The sequence below is a fragment of the Marmota marmota genome, unplaced genomic scaffold (assembly GCF_001458135.2).
Source record: "Marmota marmota marmota unplaced genomic scaffold, marMar, whole genome shotgun sequence".
NCBI classification, from domain to species: domain Eukaryota; kingdom Metazoa; phylum Chordata; class Mammalia; order Rodentia; family Sciuridae; genus Marmota; species Marmota marmota.
Window position 1 is genome coordinate 2,612,533 of NW_025999896.1, and position 23,026 is coordinate 2,635,558.

The 23,026-nt window shown below is 39.6% G+C and overlaps 1 protein-coding gene across 1 annotated transcript in view; it reads left to right on the forward strand.

Moving 5' to 3' along the window:
- The window catches only part of Cfap52 (cilia and flagella associated protein 52), a 50,513-nt gene that overhangs the window by 19,739 nt on the left and 7,748 nt on the right, over positions 1-23,026 (forward strand). The window contains exons 6-10 of the mRNA XM_015504480.2: positions 644-760; positions 5,369-5,469; positions 9,749-9,919; positions 18,941-19,089; positions 22,126-22,271. Of these exons, the coding sequence (XP_015359966.1) occupies positions 644-760; positions 5,369-5,469; positions 9,749-9,919; positions 18,941-19,089; positions 22,126-22,271 (684 nt within the window). The remainder of the gene's footprint in view (positions 1-643; positions 761-5,368; positions 5,470-9,748; positions 9,920-18,940; positions 19,090-22,125; positions 22,272-23,026) is intronic.

Genomic DNA, 23,026 nt, shown 5'->3' on the forward strand with positions numbered 1-23,026 from the left:
TTTATACATATTTTTTTTTAAGAGAGAGAGAATTTTTTAATATTTATTTTTTAGTTTTCGGTGGACACAACATCTTTATTTTATTTTTATGTGGTGCTGAGGATCAAACCCAGAGCCCCGCGCATGCCAGGTGAGTGTGCTACCACTTGAGCCACATCCTCAACCCCTGGCAATATATTTTTAATCTGGATTCATAATCCATACATTTAACCTCATTCTTTATTGACTTATTCCTCTTATTTCGTGCATAGTCATTTTGTGAATATATTCTTCAGAAAATACGGAATAAGGCAAATGCATACCCTCTTTGTTGAAGTCCACCTTCATCCTAAGAGCCCTTTGAAGGTGTCTGAGGAGTCGGGACTGGCAGGGCATGCATGTTAACATCAGACCCAAGTAGCCGTCCAGTGAAAGGCACGAGCTGATTGGAATCTAATATTTCCTGCAGGTCTGTGTTTGGCCCTGATTCTGCTCCTCTTGGGGCTGTTCTTAACCATCTTTGAGGCTGGGGCAGTAGAAGTAGCCATGAGCATCATCAGAAGTCATCTTCATGGAGTCCCAGGGAAGCTCACCCTCACCCCTATCAGGGGCTCAAGGATTACTGAGGAAACAGGTCTTCAGGTTATGTTTTCTCTCTTCTCAGATGGCTGTCGATGACAGCTTTTTCTACCTTGGCACCACAACTGGAGATATTCTAAAGCTGAACCCCAGGACCAAACTTCTGGCAGACACTGGACCTGTGAAGGACAAGTACAGTTTAGTGAGTAGAGACTAATAAGGTCTGCTCTGTCCTGCCGTTCTCCCCCCCTCACCTAGCAACACAGACGTTCACTAATAAAGAGTCTGTAGAAAAAAAAACCCAAAAAGTCATTTACATACCCAAGTCCACACCTAAATTTGCAAAGTTCACTGGCTAATTCTCTAAGTCCTTATCTCTGGTTATTTTTGTTCCTTTCTTTTCCTTCTTCTCTTCCCCCATCTTCTTTCCCTTTCTTTATTTTTCTTTTGCACTGGAGATTGAACCCAGGGGCACTTTACCACTGAATTGCAATTACACCCCCAGTCCTTTTTTGTATTTTTAAATTTGAGACAGGTTCTCTCTAAGTTGCTGAGGCTGATCTCAAACTTGAGTTCCTCCTGCCTCAGTCTCCTGAATTACTAGGATTATAAGAATGCACCACATTTTTTTTGGCATCTGATTATTTTTCAGTGCAAAGACATTATGAGGTGCCCTTGATTAGGAAATCAGTACCATTCCTTTTCTCACCTCCTTAATGTACAGGGTCTGTCACTTTGTGATTTGGAACCATATTGGTTTCAGCCCAGTTGCCATATGTAAAAAAACCTGCTCTTTGATCTATAAGAAACACACACACACACACACACACACACACATACATATAGGCACCTACATAGGTGTATATGTGTATGTTCCCTTTTTGACTCTAATAACTGTATCTTGGATTTTATTTTAGACTCAGCTAACATTCCAAGTCATGAGTGAGACCTAGAAACAACCCCATTGTTCATATTTTCAGAATTCCTAACAAATTCTGAACAATTGTCCACTGGACAATGTTAGTATTTAAACAAAATACAAACTCTACCATCAAATCATCAAATGATTTTATATAATAAATGCTGCTATTCCCAGCACCCTCAGAAAGTTCCAAAGGCTGTTTCTGCTAAACTGAATTTAAAAGTTTCTCCTAAGTTCTACACCTGCCTATCTCATTTCTGATAACAGAACAGATGGTTCTAACTAAGCTTATTTAGATCCTTCTCCACTGAGCAGATATTCTCAAGAAACTTTGAAATATTGCACTGTGCTCCTGGGAAAATGTCAAGAGTTTTTTTAATCATATAATCATTTAAAATTCAAGTCTTTAAAGTGAGCCATGAAAATGGAGAAAAGCTCTGGTATAGGTAGAGAAGATTTAGAAATAATTCCAGAGGAGATCAAAGTGTAGCCTACATTGATATTTTTCTAACTATTTTAAGAGGAAAGTAGATCAAGTTAAAGAAAGGCAAGTCCTAGAACCCTGCCAGTTCCAACAGCTGAGATACTTCCAAAGACACTACTTGAAAAACCACTGGTCTGGATACTTCTCTGCCTGCCAGCATTTGGAAACTAAGTGCCTCTCCAGAAAGGGTGCTGGCTGTCTTTGTGTCCTTCAAACATGGAGCACACAGATCTCCTACGGATGCTTTAATTCCTGACCATTCAGGTCTGATAATAAATTCTGCAAAGCAATGATTTCAAGACATCTTTTACAGAGATGATAAGAAAATAATGCTTTTGAAGGGAAGGTGTAAGAAGTGCCACTTATGATGTTGGGATCCTGGATAGTTATCCCTTTTGAAACACTACTTCAAAGTTTGCTTTCTGGGTAGAGAGGCAAAACATTGGAATGAAACCAGGCACAGAGGTACATGCCTGTCATCCCAGTGACTTGGGCAGCTGAGGCAAGAAGATCACAAGTTCTAGTTTAGCCTCAGCAGCTTAGTGAGACCTTATCTCAAAATAAAACATAAAGATGACTGAGGATGGCTGGGCACGGTGGTGCATACCTGAGTACCTGTAATCCCAACAGCTTGGAAATCTGAGGCAGAAGGATTGCCAGTTCAAAACCAACCTCAGCAATTTAGCAAGACCCTAACCAAGTTAATGAGACCCTGTCTCAAAATAAAATATTTTTAAAAAGAGCTGGGGATGTAGCTCAGTGATTAAGCATCCCTGGATTCAATCCTCAGTACAAAAAAAAAAAAATGACAGGATGTAGCTCAATGATAAAGTGCCCCTGGGTTCAATTCCCAGTAGTGAAATTAGTTAATCAATTACTTGGATTGGTTTAAATTTAACCTGTTAGGTATAAAGCACTAAAATGAATAAAGATGACAACAATGAAGACAATAATGTGCATGTTTTACAGGATCTGTATGAGGAATCGTACAAAACACTGATGAAAAAAATCAGAGAACTACATTTTAGAGAAATATTTCATGTTCATGGATAGGTTGACTCAATATTGTCAAGATGTCAGTTCTTCCAACTTGATCTATAGATTCAATGTAATTGCAATCAAAATTCCAACACATTATCTCATTAATATTGACGAGCAGATTCTAAGAAGGTTACATACAGAGGCAAAAGACCCCAAAGAGCACCATAATACTGAAGAAGAATAAAGCTGGAAGACTGATATTACCCAACTTCAAGATTTATCAAAAAAGTGCACTAATCAAGACAGTATTATTTGGGTCAAAGAACAGACAAATCAATGGAACAAAACAAAGAGCCCAGAAATATACCTTCATAAATATACTCAAGTAATCTTTGAGAGAGGACCTAAGGTAATAAATGTCAAAACAAGTGGATATCCACATGCAAAACAAACTAAAAACTACACATAGACCTTATATTCTTGATAAAAATTAACTGAAATTGGACAATAGACCTAAATATAAAATATAAGACTCTTAGAATATAAGATGACTGGACATGATGGCACATGCCCCTGTAATTCCAGCTGTTCAGGAGGCTGAGGCAGGAGGATGGCAAGTTCAAGGCCAGCCTCAGCAACTTAGCCAGAAACTGTCACAAAATAAAACAAAAAGGGCTGAGGGTGTGGCACTGTGGCAGAGCACTCATCTAGCATGCACAAGGTCCTGGGTTCAGTCTCCCTTATTACAAAAAACCAACAAAAATCCTAGAAGATAGCACTAGAGAATACCCAGATGATCTAAGGCTAGATATAACACCTAAGGTGCAATCCATGAAAGAAAGAATTCTTAAAATAGTCTTCATTAAAATAAAAATGCGGCTCTGAAAAAACACTAAAATGAAAAGTCATATCATGGAGCGGGAGGAAAATGTTTGCAAAGGACATATCTCACAAAGCATGTAATTCTAGTTCCTGCCTTCTTATTCTTGAGTCTTAGTTTCTCTCCTCAGACATAGTGAAAAGGCTTGTGAGCCAGAGCAGGCAAAATTCAGTTTATAGTAACTTGAAAGTAACTCATTTTATCATATTCAAACTTCATTAAGAAGCAAGCTTATTAATTCTCTGGTTATATTATTGTTGGATATTTTAAGATCTAATATTGGCAATTGTCATTTTGCATGACTCTAACAGAATCTGATACTAGGTAATTTATAGACAGTAGAAGTCTATTTGGCTTATGTTCTGGATGCCAGAAAGTCCAAGAGCTTAGCACTGCATCTGGCAGGGGACCGTGTTCTTTATCATCCCATGGGGGAAGGTAGAAGAGGAAGGGAATATGAGAGCAAAAGAGCAAAAGAGGTCCAAAGTTACTTTTTATTATTATAGTGATTTATTATTTATGAGAGATAAGACCTGTCCAGACTGACCTTGAACTCCTGGGCTCAGGTCATCCTCCCGCCCCAGCCTTCCATGTAGCTGGGACTACAAACTCATTTTTTTTTTTTTAAAGCAAGCCTACTTTTTTATGCAACTTTTTTTTTCTTTTCTTTCCTTTTTTTTTTTTTTTTCCTAGGGCCCAGTACTTGCTAGACAAGCTCTCTACCACTGGGCTACACCATTAGTCCCAACAAGCCCACTGTCAATAATGACATCAGTCCACCATTCAGGACAGACCCTTCAAGACTCAATCTCTTCTTATTAGGCTCCACCTCCCAACACTGCTGCACTAGGGATTAAGTTTCCAGCACTTGAACTTTGAGAGACGCATTCAAACCCTAACAGTACTACACATTTAAAAATTAAAACTTGGAAAATTGCTTTGAATTTTAAATAGGTTTCTAACAAGGCTATGTACTCGGTGCCTTAAAATTCAGAAAATACCGTCACCAAACAGTAAGGAGCATTTTGTGCTGTCTCTGGCTGTCAGATATGGTCCTTTGCATTTGTAAGAATAAAGTTCTGGTGAGCATGATGGCAACTGAAGGGCTAACACTGCTGCGGCTGTGCTTCCGCCTTCTGCTCTAACTGAATTTAAGTGGATGTGAAAACATTAATGTTTAATATATGCAAAAGGCACAGATGATTGCAGGGAGGAAGTGTGGGGAAGTAGGTCTTCTTCTTACAGGACTGGGAGGCGACTTCCTAGCACATGAGCTTGTTGTTGGCATCAAATTCCCTTGGCCAACCTAGGGGTACATCCACACAGTCCCTTCATGAACTTCACCATGCAATATGTGCGTTATCAGGGCCCACGCCATGCTCACCATGTCAGGCATTGCATTCATTTATTTTTATCTTTGCAGTACTGGGGATAGAACCCAAGGCCTTATGCATGCTAGGCAAGTGCTCTACCACTGAGCTATACCGACAGCCCTTTGTGTTAATTTTTAATGATGAGACCACCTGACCTTTTCTCCCCCTAGGGAGTGTCGGCGATCAGATGCCTGAAGATGGGGGGTTTGTTGTTAGGCTCTGGAGCCGGATTGCTGGTCTTCTGTAAAAGCCCCAGCTACAAACCCATCAAGTAAGTTCTGGGCCCCCAGAATTGGGGTAGATCAAGACCCTCTAGAGGGAGGTTCATCTTAATTCAGCAAATAATAGGACATTGGCAAAGTAATATTTGGTTAAAGAATTTAATCTTGCTATTAAAACCAGCTGTTAGAATCACAATATAGAATGGTTTCTTTGCTAATGAAAAGGCATCTGTTGAATAAACCAAAATTGTCCACTATGACCCAGAGGGACACTGCCCTTTTATTAAATATGTAATTTTTAATTTAACTAACCTATTGGTCCATAGCAAAGGAAATATGATGTAATTAACTTATTCCCTCAACCCTCAAATTTTAAACTTTCAAAATTGGTTTAGTCAATGAAATTTATTATGCAATGGATACCTCTTATGAATAAGACACAGTGCTAGTAGTCACGTATTTGAATACAAACAGGCAATGTTCAACAACTATTTTTGTAGATACTCTACTATGTAATTTTTATGACTAATCTAGTTAAAATAATTTTATTTTATTTTATTTATTTTTTAACATAAATTAAAAAATAAATAAAATACATTTAAATAAAATCTACATTGTCATTAACAAGTACTTATCCATCACCTCCTCCACCCAAACCAATGTGCTGGCTACTATATTAAAAATAAATAAAAATAAGATATGGTTTTTGTCCTCCCAGAACTTAACAGTCTGGTTTGGGGATGAGGTATATTACACAGGGAAAAAAGGTCACTACAGTACAAGATAGCATATTAGCCCAAACATCATGGTCCAGCTAAGGTAAAATACATCATGGTAGAGAAAATCATAGAAAAGAGTAGATGAAGAGATAGGGAATTCACTCCACAGTGGAGCCAAGGCCAAACTTGAACTTGGTTTCTGCAAAAGCCATAAACCCTAACCAAGCTCCCTCAGTATGGCCTCTGCTCACCTGCAGGGAGCCAGGGGTATTTGCATATGCATGGTGGAAAGGAACACCAGCTGTCTTTGTTTAAACAAATCTGTGCTGAGCACTACTCTAGGTGTTAGGACATCTCAGTGAATCAAAAGAGAAAAGAAAAGTTTCCCTGCCCTCATGGAGCTTACATTCTAGCAGGAGGGGAAAGAATAAATAATAAACAAAATAAACAATAAAGTACATACAGTAATCACCCCATTGTGGGAGATAAATTCCAAGACCTCCCAGTGGATGTCTGAAACTATGGATGGGACTGAACACTGAACCACATATGTTATTTTTTTCCTATTCATATCTACTTATGATAAAGTTTAATTTATAAATTAGATACAATAAGAAATTAACAAGGGCTAGGGGCGTGGCTCAGCGATAGAGCATGCTCGCCTAGCACATTCGAGGCCCTGGGTTCCATCCTCAGCACCACATAAAAATAAATAAAATACATTGTGTGTCCAACTATAACTAAAAATAAATAAATATTTTAAAAAAAGAAATTAACAAGTTGACAGAAAAACTAACACACACTTACTTTTCTTTCTTCACAATTTTGTAGATAAAAGACTTGTTCTTAGCAATCTCAGCATACGATTTATTTTCAAGTTGAGAATGTCCACCTTTTCACTTACTGCCTTTATGACTTCTCTTTGGCATATCTGAATTGCCAGCATCACCCCTCTTGTGTTTTGGGGCATTATTAAGTACAATAAGGGTTACTTAATCTCAAGCACTGTGCTATCAAGACAGTTGATCTAACAACCAAGATGGCTAGCAAGTGACTTGGGGACGTGTAGCATACACAGCATGGCCACGTTGGACAAAGGATGCTTCATGTCTGGGGTGGGAAGATCAGGAAGGCACAAGTTTTCAGCACACAACTCAGAATAACATGCAATTTAAGACTTATGAATTGTATCTTTCCAGAATTTTCCCTTTAATATTTTCAGGTGGTAGATGACATAGGTAACGAAAACCATGGAAAGCAAAACCGCAGACCGAAGGAGGGGGAGCAGGCTGTTGTAATATTAAAAGGTGATGAGTGCACTGGAAAAACACAAAGTAGGGTAGAGGATGAGATACAATTTTAAATTCAGTGGTCAAAAGAGGTCTCATTAAGAATGTATTTGTACTGGTCTTGTTCATATGAAAGGCTGTAAGGGACAGAAGCAACTTAAGAATAATGCTGCTGGGATGGGGATATAGCTCAGTTGGTAGAGTGTGCTTGCCTCGCATGCACAAGGCCCTGGGTTCAATCCCCAGCACCACAGGAAAAGAAAAGGTGGCCCACACCTGTAATCCCAGGACTCAGGAGCCTGAGACTGGGGGTCATAAGGCTGGAGGCCAGCCTCAGAAACTTAGTGAGACCCTGTCTCAGAATAAAAAACTTAAAAGGGTTGGGGATATAGCTCAGTGGTAGTGTGCCCCTGGGTTCAATCCCTAATAATGCAAAAAAAAAGATGCATAGACTCTGGATACATGAAGTTAATATAGTAAATTAGTTCCCTAATTTTTTAATATGCAAACGTTCCCATTGTGATGAAGATAATTAGACTCAGAGCAATTATTACAAGGCTTATGGTGTGTTTCCAAAATAGTCCTATGTGACAGTGAAGGGTTCCGTTGGAGCCTATGATTTCTGCCTCCTCGGGTTTTAGTAGAGAGGTAAAGCAGCCCACGTGAGCAATCATAGAGACTAGAAAGGAAAATTGAGGCTGGGTTGTGGCTCAGTGGTAGAGCACTTGTCTACCATGTGTGAGGCACTGGATTCGATTCTCAGCACTGCATACAAAAAAAATTTAAAAATGAAGGTCCATTGACAACTAAATATTAAAAAAAAAAAAAAAAGGAAAATTGCCTGACCCAAGCAGACTACTGGAGTTCCCAGACATCTGGTTCCCCTTTAACCACTGAAGTTCACCTTCTCTTCAGGGATCCCAGATACCAGCAGCCAGTATTTCTTGGCTGCCCTCTCTGGGCTCCTAGAGCACTTGGCTCTGTTATCACTAATCTTGACCACAGCCCTGTCAAGAAGGAATTGCCCTGTGGGTTGTGTAAACTGAGGCCAAAAGTTTCTGGCACATGGTCCCAGAGCCACAGACCTATAGTTAGCAAAGGAGCTGAGCTCCACCCGCCAGCCCAACTGTGCTTATTATATATATAAATATAAAAACTTGTGTTTTTCCTTCCTTCATCAACTGTTTGGTGTCTCCTCAACAAACAGATCTACCTAAAACATCCCATTTTTCAGGCTGGCTCCTTGCACCAGAACCCTCATTGAATTCTTATTGTCCAAACAAAATTAGTTGCAAAGCAATGGGTTGAGTTCCTAGTACCTCATTGATTTATATATTCTTATTTTAAGGTTCTGGCAGAGATAATCACTATGAGCATTTTGTATTTCTTCTTGTGGTTTTTTTTTTTATTGATACATATAATTAAATATTTGTGCTTTTTTAAATTTTAATTTTTTTGTGGTGCCAGGGATCAAAACCAGGGCCTCATACATGCTAGGCAAGCACTCTCCCATTGAGCTCCACCCCCAGCTCAACTGTGCTTATTATATATATAAAATTTTGTATGCTAATTTTTTAAATTTTATATAGGCATCATAAACATTTCCAATTTTACTACAGGATATTTTTATGATGATGAATATATATAAAAACTGCATATAACCTTTTAAATCACATCACTTGAATGGCTAGGCAAATATTCTATAAATTCAATGTCCCATAGTTCATTATTTAACCGTTCTATTATAATTGGATATTTTAGGTTGTTTTCAACATTTTACTTTTAGATAAGGTTATAAGAACATCTGTTGACATACAGGATCTCCCATGCCCCAATTTTAGGGTTATTTTCAAGAAATGGAATTAATAAATAAATCACTGAGTCATGATCATGGTACCCACAAGCCTGCCCATCTTGCACAACCCATTTCAAACTACCTCTCACTGAAGAATCTCCTCTGACTGTTGTAACATTTGAGGACCTCTCACTTTTCTGGCCTTAGGGATACAACAGTGTAAATAACCCATGCCTTTCCAACTGTGTCACTTCCTTGAGGGCATGTCCCAAATCACCTGCCTGACTTGTATCCTCTGTAATGCTTCAGATGGTCAATATAACTTGATGGTTGAGTGAGTCTACTTTTGTTTCCTTCCAGAAAAAAAAAAAAAATGAAGTTAAGCTGCTTCATTTTAACTTACATTTTCCCTTGTCCTATTCTTTAAGTATTTTTGAATAGATGATCCATATACAAAATTCAAAAGGTACAAAAAATATCCATTAATTTGAGTGAGCCTACTTTACCTTTTTGCTTCTCCTTAAAGGAAAATTCAGTTACAAGGCGGCATCTCTTCTATTGCCCTGCGAGGAGAAGGACACCAGTTTTTTGTAGGAACAGAAGAATCACACATATATCGTGTCAACTTCACAGATTTCAAAGAGACTCTCATTCTAACATGTCACTTTGAAGCTGTCCAGGACATTGTCTTTCCATTGTAAGTAGAACAAGAAAACGGGAATGTAGAAGTCTGATGCAATGTGCAAGGGAATTTTTAATTTATGAATGTATTTTCAACACCTTCTAGCACAATTATGATTTTTTTTTCTGCCTTAAATTTTTCTAGTGTAGTGAATTATTTTAATAAACTTCCTAGTGTCTTCCATGCAGTTACATTCATTTCCCAATTCAAATTTGGACTTCTTTAGAATGTTGACTTTTTGCAGTGGTGCACACCTGTAATCCCAGTGGCTCTGGAGGCTGAGGCAGAAGGTTTGCAAGTTCAAAGCCAGCTTCAGCAATTTAGCGAGGCCCTAAGCAACATAGCAAGGCCCTGTCACTAAATAAAATATAAAAAAGGGCTGGGGATGTGGCTTGGTGGTTAAGCACCCCTGGGTTCAATTCCCAGTACCAAAAAAAAAAAAGAATATTGACTTTTTAAATAGACCCATCATGGAAAGGGGTATGTACCTGTCAAAACTCTCTTCTGGATCTAATGGCTATAATTCTTGGTCAATTTCACTCCAAACAAGTAAAACAAATATCCATCAGCAATTTTGATGTACAAAAGGGCTTCCATCATTGTGTGCCATTACTTGATTTGGAAACACATTTTGTCTTTGATGAGATCCATCCCATGCAGCTCGTCAGACAAGTTTTTGCTCTGAACTTCCTCAGGGCTCAACCTGAACTTATAAAACTCAAAATCACTATTCTATAGGTCAGCAAGTCTTACTTTCAAAAACTCAGACCCTGATGGGGATGCGGGTCAGTGGCAGAGGCTTTCCTTAGCAGACTGAAGGCCCTGGATTTGATCCCTAGCACTGTAACAGAAAAGCGACTAACCAAACAGAAAAGTTTTGACAGACACATATCCGTTCCATGAGGGGTTTATTAAAAAAGTCAACATTCTAAGAAAGTCCAGATTTGAGTTGGTAAAACTAGTGTAACTTCATAGCAAAGAAGATAGGAAGTCTATTAAAATAATTCATGACACCAGAAATGAAACAAAACAACAAAAGAAAGCCCTTAAGACAATGAGCTGTAGTTTGGATTCCCTAAGTCCTTGTGATTCAGTTCTCCTAAATATTTCTAATGGGTAAATGGCACATGCTTTTCAATTAAGTGAGTCTTTATTTGAATTGGGATCATTTCTGTCTCCATTTTTCCTCTTTTTCTAAGCTTGGTAGATTCAATCTTTGAAATTGTTTGGTCCCCGTGCTTTTTATCAAGGTAGATTTTTCAATGATCTTTTCGATTTTTGTATAGATGTTGTTCAAGTTTTTGTACTTCTCCTTTTTTTCTTTTCTTGGCTTTATACAAAAAGCTTCATTGAAATGTAATTTAAGTACCACAAAGTTCAACCGTTTAGAGTATACAGTTCAGTGATTTTTGATCATAGTCACAAAGATTTGCCACCATGGCCACAACCGATCTAATTTTTAAAACATTTCATTATCCTTCAAAACACAAAACAAAACAAAACCCTGCCAACAATTCACCGCTCATCCTTCTTTGCTCTCTTCCCATCCCCCAGTCCTGGGCAAATCCTGTCAATGGATTTTCCTATTTTGGACATTTACAATACGTATGATCGTTTGTGACTGGCTTCTTTCTTTTAACGTAATGTTTTTAAGAACAATCTATATAGGATGCATCAGTACTTCACTCCTTTTTTATTGCTCAATACGTTCCATTATATGGCTCTGCTTTATTATCTGTTTATTCATTGATGGCTATTTGTGTTGGTTCCATATTTTTTTTATTTTTATGAATAGTTATGCCTTTCTGCATCATCCATTTTAGCAATTTGTATATTCCTAAAATGCACCCATTCTCTCTTGTTGGCATAAATATATATATATATATATATACACACACACATATATATATATGATCAACTTATAAAGCTGAGGGCTAGAAGGGTCTTTGTCAAGCAAGGGAGATGGTAAGACTGTGGCCACGTTCATAGAGTGAAACAGGGGCCTTATAAATATATAGAAGAATGTCTTTTGAATCATAATTTCTGTTTTGGAAATCATGGGAAAATCTCTCTGGATAGTATCAGATGTAAGAAAAAGTCAGACCAGGCATAGCAGCATACTCCTGTAATTCCAGCGACTCAGGAGTCTGAGGCAAGAGGATCATAAGTTCTATGCCAGTCTGGGCAACTTAGTGATACCCTGTCTCAAAATAAAATAAATAAATAAAATAAAAATGGCCAGGATATACTCAAGGGTAGAGGGCTTGCAGGCTCTGGGTTCAATCCCAAGTATAGAAAAAAAAAAAGAAGAAGAAGAAGAAAAGAAAAGAAAAATAGTTAGGCAGGGGAGGCGGGCCTGTACCTGGAGAGTTCCAGTTTAATGTTTCCTTTATTCTTTTCCTGTCTTTTGTTTTAGTGATTATATTTTATTTGGCCCAACCTTCTTCCCTGCTACACACAACTTAGAAACTGTTTATTTTAGTCATTTAATTGTAATTCTTATTTTTTCAGGTCCTGGGGATGGAATCCAGGGGTGCTTTACCACTGAGCTACATTCCCTAGTCCTTTTAATTTTTATTTTGAGACAATGTCTTGCTAAGTTGCTGACGGTCTTGCAAAGTTGATGAGGCTGGCCTCAGGCTTATGATTTTCCTACCATGGCTTCCTGAGTTGCTGGAATTACAGATATGTACCACCATGCCCTGCTAACTTTTAATATACATATTCAAATAAATGTTTTTGTCAAACACTGGAATTAACAAACATTGATATCCTGTCTTCCATAAAGGGAAGAGTATTTATGTGTGTGTGTTAATGGGGATTAAACCCAGGGGATCATGCATGTCAGGCAAGCAGCCTACCACTAAGTAACATCCCCAGCCCTTTTTATTTTGAGTCAGGGTCTTGCTAAATTGCCCAGACTGGCCTCCAATTTGTGATCCTCCAGCCTTGACCTCCAGCAGCTGGGATTACGGGTGTGTTCCACCACACCCAGCTACGAATCAGTTTATTTTTATTTCTCTCTCCATCATTCCTCCATTATCTCCCATGCTAGAATTAATGGGGAATTATAGATGCAGATTACCTTATTATTGCTTATTTTTTTCCAAGTAAGTACTTAAGATTTAACTAAATTATGTTCTTTGTTTTTGTTATGCTTGTTTCACATGACAGTGGAATCCTCTTAGATTCTCCTATTTTGAAAATTCAGAGACAATCTTTTTTTCCTCTTTCCACATTTTTTTATTGGTGAATTATAGTTGTACATAATGATGGGGTTTGTTGTTACACATTCATTCATGGACACAGTGTAACAATGGGACTTGACCAATATCACTGCCCAGCGGTTAACCCTTCCTCCCCAGCAGCCTTTGATTTTCATGAGATCCCTGCCCCACCACACCTGTCTTTCCTTTTTCTCTCCAGCTTCCACATATGAGAGAAAATATAAACCCTTGACCTTCTGAGTTTTTCTTATTTTGCTTAACACAATGGTCTCTAGTTTCATCCATTTTCCAGCAAATGACCCAATTTCATTTTTCTTTACGGCCAAATAAGACTCCATAGTGTGTATAGACCACATTTTCAGAGATAGTCTTTGTATGGAAAAGTTGCTTCTTATTTATCTGAAAGTCTTTGTTTTACCCTCAGATTTGAATGACAGTTTGGCAAGGTGTAAAAAGAATTTGAATAAAGTACAATGTGCATGCAGAAAGTACATAAATCATAAGGATGTAGCTGCATGAATCATTACCCCTATATAACTATCATCCTGGTACAGCAATAAAATATTTTCGTCTCCCAAACACCCCTTCCAATCACTATCCTCACCTTTCTACTTGAAGATAATTACTTCCTGGACTTCTATCCCCTTAGATGAGTTTTTCCTACTTTTGAACTTCATGTAAGTGAAAATATTCCATATATACTTTGGAGATGATATTTTTTCTCTGTGGAAACTTTTAATGTTGGTAGTGTCATATATATATCTTCTTATCCTTATTGACTTCTAGTCTACTTGTTTCATTAGTTACTGAGAGAAGTGTTAAAAGTCTCAAGCCATGAATGAAGATTTCTTCCTTTATTTCCATCAGTTTTTGCTTTGTATATTTTTAAACTCTGTTAATTAGGAGTCATAAATTATTTGTCATCTTCCTGCTGTCTTGACATTTTTATAATTATTAAGTATTCTTCTTCATCTTTAGTAATTCTGTTTGATTTAAAGTGTGTTTTGTATGATAATATTATTATTTAATTTTTTACTTTTTGGTACTGGTGATTGAGCCCAGGGACACTTTACCACTGAGCCATATCCCCAGTCCTTTTTATTTTTTAATTTGAGATGGGGCTCCCTAAATTCCTGAGGCTAGCCTCTAACTTGCGATCTCCTGCCTCATCCTCCTGAGTCACTGTGATTACAGGGGTGTGCCACAATGCCTGGCTCTTTTGTATGATGTTAATATGCATATTCAACCTTTCTGCTTTCTGTTTTCATGATATATCCTTTTAATCCTATTATTGACTGTATATATTTATATTTAATGTGCATCTCTTGAAATAGTATATAATTGATTCTTGCTTTTCTATTTAGTCCAAAAAATCTCTGCTTTTAGCTGAGTGCCATGGCAAATGCCTGTAATCCCAGTGGGTCAGAAGGCTGAGGCAGGAGGATCACAAGTTCAAAGCCAGCCTCAGCAAAAGTGAGGTACTAACTAAGCAACTCAGTGAGACTCCGTCTCTAAATAAAAAACAGAAAAGGGGTGGGGATGTGACTTAGAGGTCAAGTGCCCCTGAGTTCAATCCCTGGTATCAAAAGAGAAAAAGAAAAAGAAAAAGAAAATCTCTGCTTTATATTGGGAATATCTAGTGCACTTACATTTAGTGTAATTTGTTCTCTTCTTCACCTGTTATTTGTTCTGTTGCATCTTAGCTGCCTCCTCTTGTGTCAATTAACTTTTTTCAACAGTTTACTACTTAATTACTCTATTGGCTTTCTAGCTATGTATCTGTGCATTGGGTTTTTTTTAGTGGTTGTTCTAAGGATGGCAGTATATACTTTTTTTTTTTTTTTTTTAGTTCACGGCAGACACAACATCTTTGTTTGTATGTGGTGCTGAGGATCGAACCCGGGCCGCACGCATGCCAGGCGAGCGCGCTACCACTTGAGCCACATCCCCAGCCCGGCAGTATATACTTTTAACATAGTCTACTTAGAGTAAACATTAAATTACTTCAAGTAAAATAAAATATAAGAATCTTAAGACAGTACATTTCTTTTAGATCTCACATATTTCCTTCTTACCTACTTGGAAATATATCCCTTGATACAATATTATAATTTTGGCTTCAAATAATCACAGATATTTTAAGGAAATTAAGAAATGAAATTTTTTAAAAAATGCATGTGCATGTGTTTATCTACAAGAATTTCTGATACTCTTCATTCATTTTTATAGAGCTACTTGCCATCTGTTATCTTTCCCTCTCAGCCTAAGAACTTTAACATTTGAATACATCGTTCCAGTGCCTTCTGGATTCCATGGTTTCTAATGAGGAGTCATTCTGTATTCTCACTACTCTTCCCCTCTTTGTAATGTGTCACTTTTTATGTATTTTCAAGATTATCTTTTTGTTTTTGCCTTTTGTCAGTTTGATTGTGAAGTGTCTTTCTCTTTGTGTTTATCCTGCTAAGAGTTTATTAAGCTTTTTGAATTTGTAAACGGATGTTTTCCACCAAATTGAGAAGGTTTCAGCCATTATTCTTCAAAAAAAAAAAAAAAATTCACCCTTTCTAAAATCCTATCTTCTTGAGATTCAAATTATACATGTTGAAAAAAATTGATATTTTCCCATGGGTTTCTTTCTTCCTTCCTCTCTCTCTCTCTCTCTCTCTCTCTCTCTCTCTCTCTCTCTCTCTTCTTTCTTTCTTGTGTGTGGTGCTAGGGATTGAACTCAGGACCTTGTACACGCAAGGCAAGCACTCTACTGCTGCCCCTCACAGGAGGCTGGTGAGAGAGAGCGAGCACGTTCTAAGTGGGCTTTTATTGGGGGGACCCTTGTTCTTAGAAAGTTCTATACAAAAAAGGGTTACAAGGGACAGGTGAGTGTAATTCAACCCAAGGGGTGTCACCTACATCTAAAGACACGCCCTCAACTTCCTGAACTGAACCAATGCCCAAGTCATTATGAAATGTAGTGATTGGTCAGAGCCTAGAGCCTCTTGTTTCAGAATGGAAGGGGTAGGTCATTTAGAGTGCTCCCTACACTCTACCCACTGAGCTAGGTCCCCAGCCCTTCCCATTGGTTTCTCAGGTTGCTCATTTCTCTTTCTTCTGTCTTTTTCCATTTTATAATTTCTATTATATCTGCTTCAAGTACGTAGATTCTTTCACCATCTCCAAATGAGCCCATATAGTAAATTTATTTCAGTTTTTGTACTTTTCGCCTATAGAAGAAATATAATTGTCACAAAATACATGATCATAATACATACATAATTTCTAGTCCTCTGATGAGATTACCTGTGTGCTTATTGATATTATAGTTTCCCTTAATATTTTGAATATATTTAAAAGTTGTAAGTAGTCACTTTGAAAATCTGTCAATCTAATACTTGGGTCTACTTGGAGTCAGTTTCTTTTCTTTCTTTTTTTTCTTTTCATGCTGGGAATTGAATATTAAATCTGGGACCTCACACATGCTAAACCTGTGTGCTCTACCACTGCACTGCATCCCCAACCCAGGATCAGTTTTTTTTTTGACCGCCTTTTCCTGAATCATATTGTGCTGGTTCTTTGCATATCTGGGAGTTTTTCACTGAAAACTTGCCATTACATACAATATGTTGTAGCAACTGTGTTCTCCAGGGATTACTGGCATGGATTCAAACTGCAAATTTTGTCTTCCCCATGGTGTGCACAAGCTGATATTCCTGTTGTTCCCCACGGCAGTGTTTTAGCCTGACCCTGTGTTCCTCTGTGAGCTTGCCCTGTTATGCAGCAACCAAAGGGTTCATGCAGAGATGAAGCTATCCTTTCCATGATTTATGAGTCACTGAAAATATATTTATATCTACCTCTAACTCTCTCTATATCTTCATTTTGTAGGATTTTAAATGGGAAGGAGGGAGCCCCTGGACCTAGTGCATCTTCATGCTCCAGTTGGGTTGGTTCTTTCTGGACCTTAATCTCTCTGATTCTAAATTCAGTAGAGTTTCCTACATGAGTGGTTAGTTTTCAGATTAGGCCCCAGTGATTGCCTGAGATTGCTGAGGAAGTGGATTACCCATCAAGGGTGGGGAATTGGGAAAGTTCTTTAGGGGCATTCTTTTTCATGATAAAGGATTTTCCTGAGCCGCCATATGTCTCATTAAAAGCCCCTTCTGGACTGGGGTTGTGACTCAGTGGTAGAGTGCTTATCTAGCATGTGCGAGGCACTGGGTTCGATTCTCAGCACCACATGTAAATAAATAAATAAATGAATGTCTATCGACAATAACAACAGAAAAAGAGCTCACTTCCCCAGAGGAGGAGCTCATTCACTGAAGGCACTATCTGATATAAAACAGGTCTTATTTTTTTAAATCCATTAATTCTAATATAGGGTTGACTGGGTCTCTGTCTATCAGGACTGTCTGGCAGAAGCTCCACTGCAGTTCCTGCCTGCCTCTGACCTGTATCCTTTCTAAGTTACTGGTCCTGCTCATAATTTTAATTCTGAGCCCCAAAGCTAAATGTATAGAAGGGATCCCCTTAATTTTTCTATTGAAAACCAAGTGGATCTTAAAATAAGAGAGAGGTTCTCTCCACCCCACTTTTTTTTTTTTTTTAAAGAGAGAGAGAGAATTTTTTTTAATATTTGTTTTTTAGTTTTCGGTGGACACAACATCTTTATTTTATTTTTATGTGGTGCTGAGGATCGAACCCAGCGCCCCGCGCATGCCAGGCGAGCGCGCTACTGCTTGAGCCACATCCCCAGCCCATCTCTTTCCCTTTTTTAAATATGTTTGTGAGGAAATGTAGAAAATGCCTGAGAAGTGCTCACATCTAAAGGGTAGCTTTTGTCTCTGCCGAGACTAGCTTGAAACTTCTAAACCAGTTTACTTTCTCCCAACACACTCCTTTTTCTTATCAAAGATTATGGATAACTCATGTATATTGATAATTTATAGTCTATGTACAAATTACTTTTTATTTTGCTTTTGAGCCTGACAGACAATTCCTCTGGGGTACTCTTCTTTGTCTATAATCTCATATTTTCTGATAACTAACCAAAGAAGGGTCTTGGGTTATCTGCATATGTGAATTCTATCACCATTGTCATTTTCTTCCTTGAAATTTTAATTAGCTGGGTTCAATGGTGCACGCCTGTAATTCCAGCGACTCAGGAGGCTGAGGCAGGAAGATTGCAAGTTCAGAGCCAGCCTCAGCAATTTAGCAAGGCCCTAAGCAACTTAGTGAGGCCCTTGTCGCAAAACTAAAAATAAAAAGGGCTAGGGTTGTAGTTCAGTGGTAAAAGTATCCCTGGGTTCAATCCCCAGTAACAAAAACAAAACAAAACAAAAGACACTTTAATAAATTTTTCTACTTTACAGGAAAGGGTTTCCTCGTTTGTTACAGATCTGCAACGGATGTATTTATCTCAAGAAATGCTACTCGCCAAGTGTATACAATTCATCAAGTTACATACATTCAATATGTATGGCCTTTTGTGTCAACTGTGCCACAAAAAACTGATTTTTAAAAAATGAAATGTTGCTATTCTATAGTCCACGAAGATTTAGATTTCAAATTGACTTTCTTTTTTAGCAACTTTTGGTCTCAATCTTCCTGAAGGGAAAGAACTACAAAAGATTTTCATGGATGGTTTGAGGGCATTCAATGCCAGTTCACACAAGGGATCTCTAAGATCACCAAGCCTTGGGGGAATCAGTATCTAAAACACCCCCTGCCCTCCATCGCACCACATCCGCCTCTGAGAAACACTGTGAGTCTTTTTCGGCTGCCTCTCTCATCTCTCTCGATGGCTTCTTTGCAGTGGCACTGCTGAGCTATTTGCCACCTGTGCCAAGAAAGACATCAGGGTGTGGCACACGATGTCCAACAGGGAGCTGCTGCGGATCACTGTGCCCAACATGACCTGCCATGGCCTCGACTTCATGAGAGATGGCAAGAGCATCATTTCAGGTGACCTCTCCCTGCTAAGGTTCCACCCTGCCTGTCTTTCCCGGAGGTGGCCGGCCTTCTCCCCTGGGGCTGTTCTCCCTTGGACATGTGTCTACCTTCGTAAATACACCTCTGTCTCTGTCTTGGGGAAGAAAAAAGATTCAGCCCAGCCCTGGCTGTGGTTTCCATCTGTGTCCCTCTGTCCCCACTAGTCCTTATGTGAAGATAACCTGGGACGGCCTCCCACTGTCCTCCCCTCTTTGCTTCTCCTCAGCCTACCCTCAAAGTCCCCTTCCAGCTGGGAGATTGTCTGAGCTAGGAAGAACCAAACAAGCAATTTCTCTTCTCTCCAATCGTTGCGTACAGCACCGATCTTTCTCTCAGTAGGGAAATTGAGTAATCCAATTTTGAAATGGATTTGAGGCTTTCGTGATTACAGGTCTCTTGGGTTAGAATACTTTTTGTTGTACAAGAGATACAAAACCCGACTCAGTAAAACTAAGTTATGCTTCAAAGGGAACTTTTTCAACCCAATTTATGCTGGAGTATTTTTAACACATATTATAGATGTCATGATATTCCACCTCTAAATACTTCAGTATAATCTAAAAATCTAAAAATATTATCCTATGAAAGGATAATTTATTAAGATTGTTTTATGTTTAATCCATTGGCAAATTTCTCCAGTGGTCAATAAGTAAATTTTACTGGGTCACATGGATGAAGGTCAAGTTCATCTTCAGGCGCAGCTACGAAACTGACAGCAGGAACCCATCTTGGTCCCTTTTTTTTTTGGTTCTGTTCCCCACCCACCTGCATTTCTTCTCCACAGAGTGGTCACCAGGAGCTCTTGGTTTACGTTCCACCAGGAGCTGACAAATCCTCAGGTCCGACACCTTGGAGTGTGGGCTGGGGTGGTAGCACAGTGGTAGAGCACTTATGGATAACTCATATATATTGATAATTTATATTCTATGTACAATCAAGAACCTGGCTTTCCCCAGCACCAAAACAAGCAAACAAAAATCTTGGAGCTGTTACTGCCTCTGCTTTTCCTCTTGGGTCCACATCCCTGCCCTGGTGGCTCTCATTTGAAGGTATATCAAAGTTCTATCACTTCTCACCTCTACCCTCATCTCAGCCACCATCATCTCTCCCCGAAGTGATTCCAGCAGCTTCCTACCAGAGCTCTCTGCTTCAACTCTTGCCCTGTCTATTCTCAACACAGAAGCCAGAAATCTGTCTTAAAATGCTAAGTCAGGGCTTAGGGCATGGCTCAGGGGTAGAGTGATTGCCAATCCCCAGCCCTGCAAAATGAAACACAATGCAATGTTAATTCAGATCATTGACATTTACAGGGCTCAAAAGTCTTTTACCCTCTGAAAGACAAAGTCTCAATTGGGGGCAGGGGGGAGCTCAGGGAAACTGATATAGAGAAGACTGAAGCAGTAGGTTGGGCAGATGTAGTTACTGCAAAGACCGTACACAACCTTCTCTCCTCTCCCACATCTACCTTCTTGCCTTTGGTTTCTTTTCCTTTCCTTTCCTCCCTCCCTCCTTCCCTCCCTCCCTTCCCTCCCTCCTTCCTTCCTTTTTTCTTTTTTTGTACCAGGGATTGAACTGAGCTTTGCTTTACCACTGAGCTACACCCGCAGCCCTTCTTATTTTTTTTATTTTGATACAAGGTCTTGCTAAGTTGCCAAGGCTGGCCTTGAACTTGCAATCCTCCTGCCTCAGCCTCCCGAGCTGCTGGGATTACAATCTCTAGCCTGAAATCACAGGCACCAGGAGCTCTGATTTTTTTCTTACTGCCTCCCATCTCCAGCCATACTTGCTTCTTTGGTCTTCCTTAAACATATCAGGCTTAGGGCTTTTCTCTGGCCATTCGATCTTCATGAAAAGTCACTCCCCCCAAACACCCCCAAGGTTTCCTCCCTCATGCTTTCACTTCCTCAAATCTTCACTGTAATGGGATCTGTCTACCTTGAGCATCCTGTTTCAAATTGCTAAGGTCAAGAGGTGACACTAAAGCTGATGAGAAGTTTCCAGCCATGAAAAGACATGGGGGGGGGGGAGGCATTCCAGGCAGAGGGAACAGCAAGTGCAAAGGCCACTGGGTAGGAAGTCACTTGGTATATTTGAGGAATAACAAGGAAGTCAGTGTGTCTGGAGCTTAGTGATTACAGTTGGGGTGGAGCCTCAGGGAGATGGAAGAGGTGGGTAGGTTGTTACTAGTGACTATGCAGGATAAAGAATCTGGATTTTCATTCTAGGTACAGTTAGAAGCACTTTGAGATGTTCTTGATCAGGAAGGTGACCTGGTTTTACAAAGGTCATGGGGGGGGGGACAGTTAATTCATCTATAGATGACTGCTTGGAAGCAAATTAAAAGGCCAGAGAGGAAACTGGTAAAATAATCCAGGAGAGAGGTGACTGTGGCTTGGATAAGGTGCTGCGGAGGGGTTGAAAGATGGTGTTTTTAACGGTAGAGGGGATGGGACTTGCAGATGGACTGGCTGTCAGATTAGGTTGGGTGGCTGGATAGAGAAGAATCAAGAATAACCCCGAGGTTCTGGGCTTAAGCAGCTGGCTGGAGGATGGTGGAGACTTTTACTAAGATGGGAAAGATGGCAAGAAAGTGGGGAGGAACATCAGATTTAAAGGTGGGGTGTGGGTGGCAAGCTGGTGGTAGCTTTGGGGATTATTAATGACATCCCAGGTATCACATGGACTAGTTGTGTGTGCTTGGCTGTGGCTCATGGAGAGGTGGGAGCCGTCCTTCCTCCTCCCTCCTCTCCCCACTTGCCCTCACCTGGCCTGGGACGCACCTGTGGGCAGGTTCAACCTGGAGGGACCCCTCCTTTCCCTCAGCCAGGTGTGAGTGGTTGATGCATCAGGGCTTCTTGTTCCTGGAAGTAGGTGGCGACTGGCTGTCCCTTCCCTCCAGACCACTCCTCCGCACTCGGACTCTGGTTCAGGGTGCAGGGGAGCCTCGGTCTGCAGAAGGGGGGCCTGCGCTGACCCTGAGGCCTTCTTTCTGTCTTCCTCCCACGCCAGCTTGGGACGATGGGAAAATCCGCGCCTTCGCCCCCGAGACGGGCCGGCTGATGTATGTCATTAACAGCGCCCACAGGATCGGAGTGACTGCCATCGCGACCACCAGTGACTGTAAAAGGGTCATCAGTGGCGGTGGGGAAGGGGAGGTATTGTTCTTGAAAACAGATTATTATTATTATTTATAAAAAACCCCATCAGTTTGAGTAACTAACTCATAGGACACCATCTATTTGATTTTTTAACATGTACCTATACTAGGAGTCAGGCAGGGCCAAATTAGAATTTTGATGAGACTCTAAAATATATCATCAATTAAAGTTATAATAGCATAAATAGACATCAATGTACTTGTGTACATACAGGATATTTTTTAAGGTACAAATATGAAAGCACTCTATATGGAATCAAGTTATGGATACAAATGGATCCAAACTGGTTTATTGGTTTATTCACATACTTGTTCTTTCCTCTGAGAACCATAGTTGTATACTTTATCTTTTCTTTCTCCTTCCTTCCTTCCTTCCTCTCCTCCTCCTCCTCCTCCTCCTTCTTCTTCTTCTCTCTCTCTCTCTCTCTCCCCTCCCTCTTTCTCCCCACCCCCACTTTCTTTTTCCTTTTTGGTACCAGGGATTGAACCCAGGGAAGCTCTACCCCTGAACCACACCCCTAGTTCTTTTTATTTTTATTTTGAAACAGGGTCTCACTAAGTTGCTGATATTGGCCTCAAACTTGTGATCCCCCTGCCTTGGCCTCCAGTGTAGCTGGGATTACAGATGTGAACCATGATGCCCAGTTACTTTTTAAAAAATCTTTTAACACAGATGATATTTTTAGAATCAATTCTTTAATACCCCAGACATTCCCGCCATTGTTTTGAAAGGATTACACTCCATCTTTTCCT